The sequence below is a fragment of the Papaver somniferum genome, chromosome 4 (assembly GCF_003573695.1).
Source record: "Papaver somniferum cultivar HN1 chromosome 4, ASM357369v1, whole genome shotgun sequence".
Lineage (NCBI taxonomy): Eukaryota > Viridiplantae > Streptophyta > Magnoliopsida > Ranunculales > Papaveraceae > Papaver > Papaver somniferum.
In genome coordinates this window covers 38,775,314-38,791,240 of record NC_039361.1, presented here as the reverse complement: position 1 = coordinate 38,791,240, position 15,927 = coordinate 38,775,314, and the positions used below count along the sequence as shown (strand labels likewise).

Genomic DNA, 15,927 nt, shown 5'->3' with positions numbered 1-15,927 from the left:
ATCAGCCTAACAAAAGATCAAATATGGTAGGATGCAAACTCAAGATCAACCTTTTGGGAGATTGTATCTAGCAGGTTAATTCTTATAGTTTGGGTGTGATTAATCACCTAAACACCAATGGTGAATGACGAGTGCTACATCATCCACCTTTGCGAACAAATGCTAAGGTAATAGGAGAAGGCGTTCTCTCTTAACTCAAGTTTTATTTTACAGGTACAATCTTCGCTCTTGGTAAACCCTAAGTTGTTTTTTTCCTGTCTCTTTTCGTTTCTCTGAATCGATAAACGTTAAACCATGTTTTGTTTTGCAGGTAAAATCAATAAACTCTAACCCTTATTTTATTTTGCAGGTCTAATCTTTGCTCTTGGTAAACCCTAACCTTTTTTTTTTCTTTTCTGTCTGTTCGTTTCTATGAATCAATAAACCTTAACCCATGTTTTGTTTTGCAGATAAAATCAATAAACCCTAACCCATGTTTTATTTTGCAGGTACAATATTTTCTCTTGGTTATCCCTAACCCTTTTATTTTTATCTTTTCGTTTCTCTGAATCCATAATAAGTATAATCAATAAACCCTAACCCATATTTTATTTTGCAGGTACGATCTTTGCTCTTGATAAACAATTGAATGTTGTCTGTTGGACAAGATTGAGAAGTATTACAAACTGCATGTAAGTATGACCTTTGTTTCTTATACATCCGACATGGATTATTCGATATTGATAGTTTCTAGCGTACCTTTTGATTGATTTAGTTAATGCTACAGTTGATTTTGATCGTTCACTACGAAGACGGAAAAATAGAGCCTCTAACGAGCGTAGAAGCACTCGATAACTAAATGATTCACTACGAAGATAGAAAAAGAAGATGAAACAAAATAGACCCTAATGGTGGGGGGCCTAGGTAAAGCCTAAGTCTAACCCTTTGTTTTTCTTCCTGAATGTTCCCCATTTTCAACTCCAGAGGTTAGGATTAATTCTTCTTTGAATCCTTAGATATGGGTTTTAATAATTTGTTATTCATAATATATATTTTTTTATTTTTGATTTCATATTTGTATAAACATGATTTTTGGTTTTTGATTGTATAGTTATGGATTATCAAATCCGATCATACAGAGAAAGAATAGGGTTTGCTCCTTTTATGTTTTATTTTGATTTTGCATTCGTATCTTCCTCTGTAGCGAATCAATCTCATTTCATGTTATACTACCTTTATACCTTAGCGGGTAACTAACCGATTTCCGAAGGTTTGTTGATCTATTTCCATATCTAATGCTTTCTTGATTGTCTTATCGTATGCGAATCCAAAGCATTGGTGTTACATGTTCTTACATTCTATTTCGATGCAGATTTTGATTAGCATACTGAACTCAATCAAATTTCCGACCCTCTTTTCTGATTAGACGCATCAAACAATTTTTTTATCATAAGTAGAAGGTGTAATTGAGACTTAGCTCAGTGATGCGAAAAGAAGGATTGCAGCCATCCAACAGATCTTATGTCATACTTCACCATAGAGACTCCTAATGCAGCATCCAACAGATCTTATGTCATACTTCACCATAGAGACTCCTAATGCAGGTCACTCTTTCACACACCATATTCCCTTCATTAAAATTAACAGATTTTAAGGTTTTCAATCTTTTCACTTTGCGTATGCATGTGATTAGGAAATAAATGAAGGTGAAGCACCTGCAAATCTATTTCAATATGTTTTAAACGTTCTTGGACCACTGAACATATTAGGACAACAGGTAAAGGACTGCTACAGAAGAAAACATAAAGACTGTAACTAATTTTTATACCCTCATGTCCAAGTGATAAAACATATAGCTACTAGATAAAAATGAGTTTGTTCATACTGTTCATGAGTTTGTTCATACTAAAAGAGTTAGGAAATCCTAGATTTGTATTAATGTAGCTATGTGTTTACTAAAACTATCTTTCGTAAATTCTTATGTCAAAATTAATTTCCCTCAGTCTTTTGATGTGCCAGGTATGAATTCTTGGACTAAATTGTTTTTTGGAGCTTTTTTTTTTTTTTTAAAACTTTCTTGACTTAGTGCTCACTGATTATTTGGGATGACACATGCATGGGTATAAGTTAAACTGCGAATTAATATTCATAATTAAATTGTAGATCGTACAAGGCTTTTCTTCATACGTAACTTTCATTTCCATTATTTTTAGGTGTGCACAGGTGGGAACGGATCCATAACCAAAAATAGAAGTACCCCAGACGATGTATAAGTGAGCCAATCTTAGCGACCTCATAACAAAATCTATCCAGGTATAGAGGGATATAACATTCCTACGGAGAATTCTTTGACAGTGAGAACTATCCTTTCGTCGAGGAACGAGGACATCGCTGCAAAAATGATGTAAATCTAAAGATGTACCGAGGATCCCATCGCTCTTACATAGTCGCAGTCGCAGATAAGGTGGCCTAGGATTTGGAGAATGTATCGACGGGGAATATGAGATGAAAGGTTAAATGCATTGAATCCAATGGATTTGCCACCATTTAACTTGCAAGTAAAGGTGAGATTTCCAGATTTGATGCCACGCAATATAGCAACACGTGATGGACTCTGTGGAGAAAATTTAAATGATGCAATAATACCGGAGACAAACAGGGACAATTGCAGTTCTCATCCCAAGAATATCACTCACAAATATGATCTCAATGACAATAAACAAGTCACGGGGCCAATCAGTGAAATTCTTCGGAGTAAATTTGAGAACTCCGGACTTCATCCATAGAAAACCAGATGTGGCACTCCAAAGATGCACAACATCCAAAAAACAATTGAAGCAACAAGACGGATAATATGGTTCATTTTCAGAAATACTTTCGTAGTATACTTATTAATGTTCAGAACCTTTAGAAGTTTAGTTGATTTTGTATCTGCATTTTGTGGTACTCTGAATTACTATGAACCTTTTGAATATTTTTTTTTGGGATATTTAATAATTTTCTTCTTTTTTTATTTGATTGTTAAGCTTATGATTTAATTGTTTCATTAGTGTGTTTGCTTTCCTTCCTTCCTGTTACTAACATAAAGAAAATGCGTATCTTAACAGTAATATCCTTCCCGTTACTAACATAAACAAAATGCATATCTTAGCGTAGGGAGATGAAAAGAGACAAGACCACAACTTCGATAGGAATGAGTGTTTGGTTGGGTACTGAATTGAGGGTTAAAAGATGGCTTAGTTTATTCTTCCAGATGGAGACGACATCATTTACTTTTGAGTTAGGTAGTTCAAGTTGAATCTGAATGAAGACGTGTTCTCATGGAAAACTGAATTAGAACTAAGTGGAGTTGATAAATAAAGTCAAGAGAAAACCAGATTATTAATCTTGATCTATTGTCATTTCTATAAGTTGAAACTATATTGGATGTGTAGGAGTCTAGCCATCAGTGCAAGCTATTCTTGATGAAAATGAAGTCTTTTGGAAAGACATATAAGGTAAAGTTAATTTGTTATCACTGAACGAGGCGAAGTGGAGCTTTACAAATCATATCGGGACTGGGCGAGGCGAAGCCGAGCTTTACGAATCAAAGTGGGAGGGGAGAGGTGAAGCGCCGAGCTTTACCAAATAAAAAAATAAAGAAAGAGGCAGTGATGAAAGAGACAATGATAAATTGAATTGGTGGACCAAATTTGCGCCCGGACACAAAATCTAGTTGGATGAAAAACAGCAAGAACCTCGAAACCTGGTAAATCACTAAGCTTTATAATTGGGTATAGAAACCCACGAGCACCATGAGCACTCCTCAACATTAGTAATGACCCAGGTGCCATGTACTCAGCTAAATGATCAATCACTTTGCGTTTATCTTCTTTATTCAAACCAACTAAAGCAGCCAAGAAGACAACTTCATAGTCGCTCAAACCAGTAGTAACATCCATAATATCCTCGATGCTTTCATCAAATTTTGTTGATAGATGCTACTTATAAGACAAACAAATATAACATGTCATAAGGAGGAGATATGAGTATTACTAAGTTTTTTTTTTTTACAATTATACGCTTATGCATTATAATTAGTAAAATTTAGAAATAATTTATAATCTCAAATTATATCGCGAATATTCATAAACTTTATACCATTAAAAAATATTTTAAAACACCTACACAACGAATTTAAACACGGCTATCAAATTATAAATATTTTTCCTATACTAACAATAATCAATTACAATTGAAGTTTTAGAAATACCCCTTTGCTTAATGAAATAGATCATTAATCAGTGGGACAAAATTTAGAAATGAATTAATCATTGAGTGAGTATAATATGTAAATAACTTGCATATCCGGGAATGATTTAGTAACTTAACATCCGATCATTTAGTAAGTTACTGAAAAATTAGATTGAGCATGTAGGGCTTGAGGATAGAACCCAAACCAAGCAGGTCTAGAAAAAGCACAATACATAAACAAATGATCCCAAAAATTTGTACTTGGGTAGGTAAAATATCAATATCGTAACAGTCTATTTTCTTGCTGTAAGGAATCCACACAGTGATTTCGAATCAAAGCTTCGTAGGCTTTCAAATTTCAATGCAAAGGGCAAAAGAAAAAAGAAATATTTTTTATCCAGAAAAAAAGGCCTGCAGTTGTTTGTTTTTTTGTGCCCACAGTAGTGTGGGTTGTGCAAGGCTTGACAAGCCGGCGTAAAAACTATGTTATACATTATGAGATAATCTCCAACCTACCTAGTACTTGCTACTGGAGAAAGGCTTTTGTTTGGTTTGGAGTTAATGAGTAGCCTTGCATACAAAATAGGTTTCTCTTCTTATTTTGATCAACTACAAAAATGGGTAGAATTACATTAAATTTAATTTGATGCAGAGAGACTGACTGGTCTCCCTTTCCCTCTGTAAGGAACTGAATCGTGTTAATGACCTGGAAACCATTCAGAAGGCCACCAATCTGGTTGAATAACTTCGATCTTTACATCATCTTGCCCTTTGATACTCGAGAAACCTGATCCTTCAAAGGCTTCTTCTAGCTTCAATAGACCCATACCACGAGACCCAAGTGCAGTTGTAACAGTCCCAACTTTCTTATAAAGATGAAGCTCCCACTACTTCTGACTGGAGCTACCTTCTGCACTACTTCTGAACCACATACAAAAAAGAACGTGTGAAAACCTAGACGACCACAAATTCCATTCATATGGGTTTGGCAATCTTTGGGGAAGCATGTAATATGCTATTTTGAACGATCCCTTCCAAATATCTAACAAAGTTGATGTGTGATTATATTCATATCAGTTACTAACATGATGTGAGATCGTATAGGATCGCATAGTGTGAAAATAACCATCTTTAATGTTGCATGCTCATTGCAAATTGCCAAAACAAAGTACATATTCTATGCGAGTCTATCTTTAACATGCTAATAGTGTCAAAAACCAAAAACGGACTCTTTAAAGAAAAGAAGGAAGTAAACGTCACCATTTCTGCTTTTGTTGAGAAATTTTGAAGGAAGCAGGCGTTTTCGAATGACACCATGGTGATGAGTACAAAAAACTGACTCCTCCCCGACATGGCATCCTCTGTCAAAGCTTATAGCATTCAACCAGCAAGAATGCACTCAAGTGGAATTGCCTCACCTGAGAAAGGAAGAATCAGAAATCAAGATTAAACTGTTGCATTCCTGCATTGAAATCTGAAGAAAAGAAAGGAACATTTATAGTTAATGAAGATTATTGTAAAAAACTCTGTCTCTATTTTTGAGGACTAATGTAGCAATTTTATGAATGCTCTGTTAGTCTGTTTTGTGTTCATGCCAGATCTCAGATGACATAGAATGGCAACTTAAGCTGCCAAGAGAACAAAAGAAGTCTGCTCCGTTTTTCAATGCAAATAAATAAATTTGGTTCCACAAGTACATATTCCAAAACAGGCCATGAGCATTTTATGTAACAAAATAATTAAAAGATAGGAATGATATCCGGCCATAGGCGATAACTGAGACTAAATTAACAAAGACAATTAGTAGATTCAAGTGGTAGCTGGTAAGTGAAGTCCAGGCCAATCGAACCAGTTCAAACTTCAAAGTTTCAGTGCATCTATGTTATAATATTTAAAAGCAGCTTATAAAATTTTAACAAACATTAATGATGAATGGAAATTCTGTTTAAAACTTCACACATAATGGAATGAGTAAAGATCTATTGACAATTATTTTTAACACATTCTTTGGGTTCATATAACCAATTAAGAAAAACATTACTATAAAAGATTATTTCTTTACCAAGAGAATAACCTGGCAGACACAAAATTTTATCTACAGACTATCAAACAAGAAAAGTAGGGTTAAGATTTTGAATGGGCTAGTGTTATGGAACAATGGTCTATCACAGATATAATATTCACATAAAAACATCAGCTGATACTTTCGCCTTTCTAACCCACCTACACAGGTTAGCCATTGAGCAGTTCTCTCCTGCTCTTAAGAAGATTATTGAAGATGACAAAACTGGAAGGGTGTATTACAGGGTGTAGTAAGTCTAGAAATACGCTTGTGTGTCTTGGGTTTTCCTTTTCTTTAGATCTTTGTTTTGTTGGTTTTTTGCTTTCTCTTGTAACTTTTTAGTTTGGTTGGGGTCTCCTTAACCCCGCGTGCCGTGTCAAAATTAAAAAAAGAAAAAGAAAAAGAGTTGTCCACATATCCCAACTCTGAAGAGAATCATGAAAGTGACACCTGTAGGAATCTCAGTTGAGCCCTCTGCCACTCCCTTCTCTACTCTCCGTTGAAGGTAATTTAGTTCACCAGTTTCTTTGTTTGCCTCAACCAATGGTGCTGCATATAGTAAAACATATTTCCGAATCTCAATATGAAAATATACAAACATCAAATATACTGCGGAAGATCATTATGCATATGTGCTCTGGTTACCCCACTTTTACAGTGATAAAAATATCATTGTTGCTTTAGAAATAACCCACTAGTAAAACTTACCATTGTATTTGAATGAAAAATTCCCATAAAACCAAGACTATCCAATCTGGGATCTTTGTACCATTGCCACCCAGAACTATTCCCTTCTGTAGATGACTGACCGGCTTTGTCAACACCAGCACCCCAGCCAAGAGCTGAAGCCTCAGGTTCTCCTTTCGAGTCAGAGGATGTAGATAGGTTCTTACCAAAACGTTACCAGCAAGAAAATTCTCACTCACATTTTCGATATCAACATCTGATATTAGCTGAACTCTGCAACACAACCATACATATGAGACTCACAGATACGAACTAATTGGATAGAATAAACATCACCGAACTACATATACCCAAATTTCCCAGCTAAATAAGCTGAAATAAGCTTCAATCCATTCATTGCCCTCTCAGAGGAGCCAAGGTCTAACTAACAATATCCCATATACCTGTTTGTTTGTTTCGTAATGAGCAATCTTAAAACACATGCAATCAGTATAAAATTCTCTTCCTACTGAGTCAGAACTGTAACACATTCATTCTAGAGGAACAAATCCAATATGAAATAGAGATGGCTAGATGACTGACTCTCATAGTAGTTCAAGTCTGACACTTTCCAAACAAAAAAAACTGAAAGAAACAAAACTTTCTATCTTAGCAAAAATACCATAACCTGCTCCATAAAGGAGAAAATGCACTAAGACATTAGCCAGTTAATTGAACTCAGCAAAGGAAACCGCTGTACTGTATGTTCAAAGTTCAAACCCTTGATATTTCTCCTTCTCTACTACTTCCCTAGAACCTAAGTTAGAGAACAAATACTCTTGTGACTCTTTACAAAGACAACGTATTCGTAATTTATAATTTACCCAATACTTACTTCTTTAGAAATTTTTGCAGCATATCTCTCAAATGACAGTATTCTGTTGATAGTGACGGTTCTGTATCAAAAATTCTAACCACTCTATGACCCAACCAGCCTACTAATAAGATACATGTCTAGTTATCCAACACGCTCAAGGGTTATTGGTATGTACCTGATAAAGCCACAACTCCTGTAATCTGCCAATGTTATGACCTACTACTATTCTTATCAATCAACAATAAGGCGTCAAAATTACTTTCCACTACTTGACTACCACCATTATTGGTACGTTTCCTCAAGCTGGAATAACTAGATCCTACTTGAACAGAGTAGGGCGCAAAAATTTAGAAAACTTCCTGTACTCAACGACTATTATCATCTATTCTGCAACAGAGGCACAATATCCTTACCAGTGTTGCAGGCTAACCGCTAATTAGTCGAACTTTTTCCATAGTATAGTAGAAACTTCGACGAGTCTCGAAAAACGAAGGTGTAGTAATCTGCCTAACCTAACTTTTGTCACAGCAATGCATGTGTCCTCGATTATTTCTGAAGTCACTGAACAACACCCAATTTCAGAACTAGTTCATATATTTCCTCATTGCAGCAAAATGTAAATGAAAGATACAACAATTAAAAGTAGTAGTCATCAAACTTCAGTCCACAGATTCCATTCGGTGAGTCCAGATTTTCATATTGCCAGGCATTATCAGTCTAAAAGTAGTGATAGAAGATGAAAGACAGCTTTAAACCAAGTTGGTATTCCATGTAAAACTTCTTACACGGATATTTGGTTATCTTCTATTGGTTTGATGAACTTATATTTCTAACAGTCTTAAAAGTAATGACCAAATGAATAAAACAATAAGCAATAAACAACATATCACATGTTTTTTAAAACAAATCTCAAGATTCAAAAATCAAACTCTCAAACTTCAACAATTATTGGATGTTCTTCTTCTTCCTCTGTCGGGACAAATGAAGATTTGTTGGCTAGGAAGAATAATTGGAGAAGAAGAAATTGAAAACCATACACAACGAAACATTGATCGATGAGATTAGAATTTGGCCTGTGCTGGAATTACTAGATCCTAATTCATCAAAAACATATCACTAAAACAAATGACAAGGAGCAATTCTAAACTTTAACCAAAAAGAAGCTAACTACAAGCATTTGAACTTTAGAGTTCCCAATTCGCAGAAATTGAGTAATTCAGTATCCTACAATTCGCAGAAATGTGATTTCAACTATGACTGGTTCTCATAGTAGTTCAAGTCCGACTCTTCCAAACAAAAAAAAAAACTGAAAAAAAGAAGAAGACCCTTACTTGTGAAAGCAATCCATGAGCTCATCCATAACAGTAGCATCAACATCTGCAAGCAAATCAAATGGGTCATCTGTTGGGTTTGAATCAGTTTTATCAAGCTTCTCATAAGAACGAGAAGGTCAAATCATACAAAATGAGATTTTTGTTGTTGGATTATTACAGAAGAATCTACATCTTCAAAATGAGATATTTATTGTTGGATTATTACAGAAGAATCTTGACTGGAAGCTTCTGTTTCCTTAGATTTTGTAAACTGGGGATGCTGAATTCTTAAAAATATGTATAATTAGGGTTTCTGAGATATTCTCTTTAGCTCCGATTTTTGATTGAAGCAACGAGAAAGAGAAGGTAATTTATGGCATCGAAGAGGTTCTGACTTTTTGACACGTACAGTACCAGAAATAAGAAACGGTACAGGATTCAGAAAGGTCTTTAATAGCTGAGTTAACTCATCACGGTGTCATGCTCTTGACAAACTGGTCCGGGTTTTGTTGGTTACCAAAAGTGTATTAGCGTAAGTGAAAACTACAGGGAGACCCATTTTACATATTCTTCCCACTTTGAAACCCACGTTCAGAAATTCTCAGGCGCGCGCGCATTTTCTAAGGTAAATATCTCTCACACCCAGAATTTCTAAAATTAGGTTTCGGTCTTTTCTGTTCTTTTAACCTTCAATCTCTCGTATCCCATTATCACTGCGCCTCCCCCTTCCTCTCCTCTAAACTATTTTTTCTGACTTCGTCTGGTAATGGTGGTGGTGGTAATGGAGATTGGGTGGTAGTGATTGAGATTGAGGAGGAAAAGATGAAGAATCAGATGGGAAAATCATTACGGTGGTGTCTTGATTGGGTTTGAATTTTGAGAACAAATCAATTAGGTGAAGAAAGGTGTTGCGTTGATGCTATGGAATTGAATCATGGGTTATTGATTGTTTGAATCATGGGTTTTAGTGTGAATCTGTATTTTGAAGTTTGGTCAAGGAAGTGGAGATTTATATTGGCTGAATTGGTTAGTCGTTTAGTTATGGTCTTAAATTGGGATTCGCTGGTATTAGCTCCGTGAGCGTTACAACTAATTGAAGAAGAAATTCGAATGTGCTGGTTCAATTGGTTTCACCTATGGCCAGCAAAATTGGTGAAATTAATTATGCTAAACAAGGGAGTTTTCACGGGTTTTGACAGTGGAATGTATCAAGTCCATACAAGATGTAGTCGTAATTGGAGGTTTAGGGGGAACTTTTTAGAAAATAAGAGAAGAAGATTGTTGCTGTGATGATTTTGATGCGTCTATATATTTCGGTTGTTGTTGGAATTGATGTGCAGTTCCTCTCCATTGTCAGTGACGTACATCAAGTGTTCGAGAAAAAGCATGACCGACCAGTTATTGAAGAATGGGGGTCAACAATAACACAAGGTAAGGTCGTAAGAACACTATGCATACGTATATTGAAGAATCGTTTATTGGCTTGTGTTCTCATGACATAATTATCTTTTCTAAAATGAAACCAACCAATTATTATGTTGTGTATGTTGATTAAACGGGATGGCAGAGTCCCCATACATAACATGTTTGTTTAATTCTGTATTTGCTTACCGAATGTTGTAATTGTTCATATGGATAAAATGTTGCTTATGTTTAAATCTTGTATGAACGTACTTAGAATTTGGATTAGAGGGAGTTTTGATTAATTTGATTGAATTGGTTAGTCGGTTAGTTATGGTCTTAATGCTGGAAGATGTTGGGAAGGAAGTTGAGATGCTGTTAACAGTGGTTGGAGATCGACAAAAAGTTGTGCTGCAGGTGTTATGCATCTAAAAAAATATGTTGCATAATTTGTTATGCAGTCTCGAAAATGGTTGCATAACACGTAATGCAACTATTATTGTAGGTGGATGACAAGTTATGCAACCTTTTTTTTGCATAACTTGTTATGCAGTACAGAGAATGGTTGCATAACACGTTATGCAGCTACTTTTTGTTAGTATTGAAACCAAAAAAAAAAAGGTTGCATAACACGTTATGCACTTATAATAATATCTGCATAACATGTTATGCATTCGAGAAAATGGATGCATAACCTGTTATGCATCCGAAAATATGATTGTATAATGCGTTCGACATCGAGAAAATTGTTGCACAATCTTTTATGCATCGAGAAAATAGATGCATAACCTGATATGAATTCGTAAATATGGATGCATACTGCATTATGCATCAATCTTTTTTATGTACGCACTAAAATCAACCAAAACAATGGTTAGATAACTTGTTATAAATGCATAACTTTGTTATCCAAATGCATAATTTGTTATGCAGTGGAGAAAATGGTTGCATAATTCGTTATGCGTCTGCAGAATGTGTTATGCATCTTTTTTTGTGGCTGCATAATATTTATGTATCAAGTTTTCGAAAATTTTGCATAAAATGATGATCACCTCCGATTTTTTTGTGAAAAACAAAAATTTTATATTCTTATTTGTACTCGTTGCGTAGCTCTCTTAAAAAGATTTCCAACGATATAAAATTTATAAAATTCCAAGGCGCGAATTTTTAGATATGTTATATCCAAGTTACGTTGCCAATTATACCCCCGATGCATAACCCGTCATGCGGATGCATAATCCGTCATGCATACATTTTTAATGATTTCATATAATTATGAGTGTCACGGAAATAATTATGGGTGTCATGATACCTAAAATTAATTGTGGGCTTGACAATGAGAATATTTTTTTTTTGGGTCTCCACCTAATTCTCCCTTCGCGTAATTCCGTTATTGCATTCACTCGATCTTATTAACAGCTTGAATGTTACAGAAAAAATTACTGAACTGGAAGTGAATAAGAAAACTGATGGTCATGAATCCTCAACATTAAAGCTGCAATTGAAGAGTAGAACAGTTTCACCATGCCTCGAACTCTATATAAGTACTTCCAGCAGTGCACAATAGTAACATATAAACAGTAAGAATGAAGAGTTTGAACTTTGAAGAGATGTTGGCTAAGAAGGTAAAACAGTTCTCCATTCTGGTACTACTCATGGTCGCATCAGCTGTTACAATGGGCACAGCCGAATTCCAACCTCTAGCACCAACCCAACTGGATACAGTTCAGATTCCTGGGCTGTTTCCACCACTACTACCAGGTCCATACAATCCGGATACCGAAAAATGTTGGTCAACTCTTGTTGATATTGAAGGTTGTAAATCTGAGATCTTGAATTTCCTATTTACGTTTCAGCTTCGACTAGGTCCTACATGTTGCAAAGCTATCACTGACCTCAGTGAAACTTGCTTGCCGGCCGTTTTCGCATGGGGTTGGGGATGGGGAAGAGGAATACCTTTCAACCCTACTTACCCAAATGTAATCAAAGGATATTGTGCGTCCATCATTGCAGGGGCAACATCACCACCAGCTCCATTTGTTGTTCAAACGTCTCCACCGCCACCACCACATGTTCATCTAGGAGCACCTAAACCCGCGTCTGTGGAACCACCAACCACCTCAGTCGCAATTGCCGCAGCTGAATCCCAATCTCTAGCTCCCGCACAACAAGATAAAATTCAGATTTCTGGGTTGTTTCCACCACTACTACCAGGTCCATACAATCCAGAGATCGGAAAGTGTTGGTCAACTCTTGCTGATATCGAAGGTTGCAAAGCTGAGATCTTGAATTTCCTATATACATTTCAGCTTCGACTAGGTCCAGCATGTTGCAAAGCTATCATTGACCTCAGTGAAACTTGCTTGCCGGCTGTTTTCTCATCGGTTTGGGGATGGGGAAGAGGAATACGTTTCAACCCTGCTTACCCAAATGTAGTCAAGGGCTACTGTGCCTCCATAACGGGAGGGCAAACATCACCACCTGCTCTAAACCACGCTCCCTCAACAGAAGTGCACCATAACTAGACATTCATTGTTGATGAGGATGCATATAATAAATGCTTAGCACTTTTTAAATTAGATTTTTAATTTAGATGACTATTGACAGACGGGTCAATGAAAAATACTTTTCAAGGCTATCTGTTTGAATCCTCATTCTGCTCAGTTTCTTTTACAAATGATCGAAAAATTTATTGCATGATGCGAATGAATGTTTCCACGAACATGAGTTCAAAAAAATATAAAATGGATAACTAATCTTCAACGACATTAATAATAAGACTAAACATTTTTTACCTTGTCTGTCTTAATGGAATTACCGTTAGCAAAGATGTTCACAATACAATATATAGTCCAGCTTCAAGATTACTTGAGTACGTACTACTACGGTTCATTATCGGTAGATGAACTATAAATAATGTATAAAACCCGAAATTTGCAGCTAACCTGAATTTCGTGTAGCCGAAACAGGAGAAAGAGCTGATCACTTTCAATTTTCAACCCTTTATTATGTATGTACTTGGATTGAGTTATGTCCTACGGCACTCTAAGTGATGCATATTATTGTCAACTTGTTAAACTGTTGCCAGCTTTTTTGATCAACAATTTTCTTTCAGTAGATATTTCAAATAGAATAGATGGTAAGCAAACGTGTTTATTGATTGGGACATCTGTTAATTTCTTTTTCTTAACTATTAAATGTATTTCATCTTAAAAAAAATTTATACAAAATGTTTGGAGTTTACATTTCGATATTAATTTCGTAGTCTCGAACTAAAATATAAAACATGCAAGTGAATTTACTATTTCGCTACTGTTTTAGAATGTTACCGGTAATATACTTTTAGCATGTTGTGCTATAAAATGCGCACTTCACAGTTTACACCCCCTAGCTCTTGCATACAAATCAAACTTTGAAATTTCTCCTCCTCCCTCGATTTCTCATGTGAGCGTTTGATTATTCCTTTGATGTCAACTCAGCCGTCTTAACTTACTTTTAAGTTCTTACCAACTTTCTGCTGAAGCACATCCCTATATATTGCACTCCATGCCTCCTAATACTTCATATCCATACCTTTAGAGGCCTAGAACTCGTAAACTCTCTTAACTCGCCATTTAGATCTTCTCCCTTCATCTGTTTATCTCAGTTTGGGGATTCACACATCGTATAGTAATGGCATATTATACACACACTTCTGTTGCTCTCCTTTATATTTTGGTGAACATTTTCATGATGTTGAACAGTAACATCATTTCCGTTGAAGCACAAACCCGAGTAGGATTTTACTCGAGTTCTTGTCCAAGAGCTGAAGCAATCATTCGAGCAACAGTCAATACCCATTTTCAATCAGATCCTACCATTGCTCCTGGTTTGCTTAGAATGCATTTTCATGATTGTTTCGTTGAAGGATGCGATGCATCTATCCTTATTAATGGAACTTCCACAGAAAAGACTGCTGCCCCTAATCTTCTATTGAGAGGTTATGAAGTTATTGATGATGCAAAAACACAGCTTGAAGCTGCTTGCCCTGGCGTCGTTTCTTGTGCTGATATTCTTGCCATTGCTGCTCGCGACTCTGTTGTCGTGGTAACAATATTTCTCAACCTCATTGTTCAACAGATGATTTAGAAACATAAAGATCAATTAATAAACCGTTTTTTCCTAATGCAGAGTGGAGGTGCAAGATGGTCAGTACCAACAGGTCGGCTAGACGGTCGGGTATCATTAGCATCAGATACTGATAATCTACCTGCTTTTACAGACTCTATTGAAATTCAAATAGAGAAGTTTGATGATAAAGGACTTAATATTCAAGATCTCGTTAGTTTAGTTGGTAAGAATATATGGCTATATGTATGTAGCAACTATAATTTTCTGTTGCGAAATGATTTTTTACGGAGTCGTTATGCATTTATAAGCTACTAATTCAGTAATATATTGTTGTTCTATTAGGTGCCCATACAATTGGGACAGCATCTTGTTTTACCTTCCGATACAGATTATACAATTTCAATGGAACTGGAGCTGCCGACCCGACAATCAACCCATCGTTTCTTACTGCCTTACGAAATCTTTGTCCTGACAACGGCGATGGATCTATACGTGTAGCAATGGATACTGGTAGCGAAACCAGATTCGACCAAAGTTACTACACAAACTTGAGGAACGGAAGAGGAGTTCTAGAATCTGATCAGAAGTTATGGAATGATACAACCACACAAACTTTTGTTCGACGCTTTTCAGGTCCATTTAGAGGCTTGAGCGGATTGGTATTCAATGTGGAGTTCGGTCGGTCTATGGTGAAAATGAGTAATATTCAAGTGAAAACTGGCGCACAAGGCGAGATCCGAAGAATTTGTTCTGCCATTAATTAAGAGTCATTGAGTTTAACTTGGCTCCGTTTTATGTTTACAATAAGAGATATGCATTAAAGCGTACCAAAATTATTTGTCAAGTGTAAGTAATAAAAATGTAATCGAATTGTGAAGTTCTATAAAAGTTTGTGTTAAAATTCATATTACACGTTTTGACGAATTGTGAATGGTAAAACACACGGCAATACTATTTCTGATCGAGAAAAATGCTACTCTCCCTCATTTGGAACTCTAAACCTTCCACAAACTTTTGTTCGACGCTTTTCAGGTCTATTTTGAAGGTTTCTATAACCTAAGACAAGACAAGATAACTCAAAACAAGACGAGAAGAATAATTCAATTGTCTGATCATTGATAACAATGACTCCTATATAAAGGAGTTAGGGTTACAAAAATATTTTAAAAGATATTCTAAAAGAGGTGAATATCTTCTCAAAACAAGTAAGTGAATATATACAAATATACAAGAATATACCCAATACCCCCCTCAAGTTGGAGCATGAAGAGTCGAAATGCCCATCT

At 35.8% G+C, this 15,927-nt stretch overlaps 1 protein-coding gene and 1 pseudogene across 1 annotated transcript; one reads left to right on the top strand and one right to left on the bottom strand.

The window, feature by feature from the left end:
* Positions 1–4,614: 4,614 nt before the first annotated feature.
* LOC113272374 lies at positions 4,615–9,267 on the bottom strand (annotated as a pseudogene).
* A 4,850-nt stretch (positions 9,268–14,117) lies between these two features.
* Positions 14,118–15,536, top strand: LOC113273756 (peroxidase N1-like). Its single transcript, XM_026523377.1, has 3 exons — positions 14,118–14,617; positions 14,702–14,864; positions 14,984–15,536. The coding sequence occupies exons 1-3, from the start codon at positions 14,204–14,206 to the stop codon at positions 15,403–15,405; spliced, it is 999 nt and encodes a 332-aa protein (XP_026379162.1). The 5' UTR covers positions 14,118–14,203; the 3' UTR covers positions 15,406–15,536.
* The last annotated feature ends 391 nt before the right edge of the window (positions 15,537–15,927 follow it).

Bases quoted from the DNA above. Each gene is read 5' to 3' on its own strand.
- LOC113273756 (XM_026523377.1), top strand. From the start codon at position 14,204: ATGGCATATTATACACACACTTCTGTTGCTCTCCTTTATATTTTGGTG. The intron at 14,618-14,701 runs GTAACAATATTT...TTCCTAATGCAG, and splicing joins CTCGCGACTCTGTTGTCGTG to AGTGGAGGTGCAAGATGGTC. The intron at 14,865-14,983 runs GTAAGAATATAT...TTGTTCTATTAG, and splicing joins AGATCTCGTTAGTTTAGTTG to GTGCCCATACAATTGGGACA.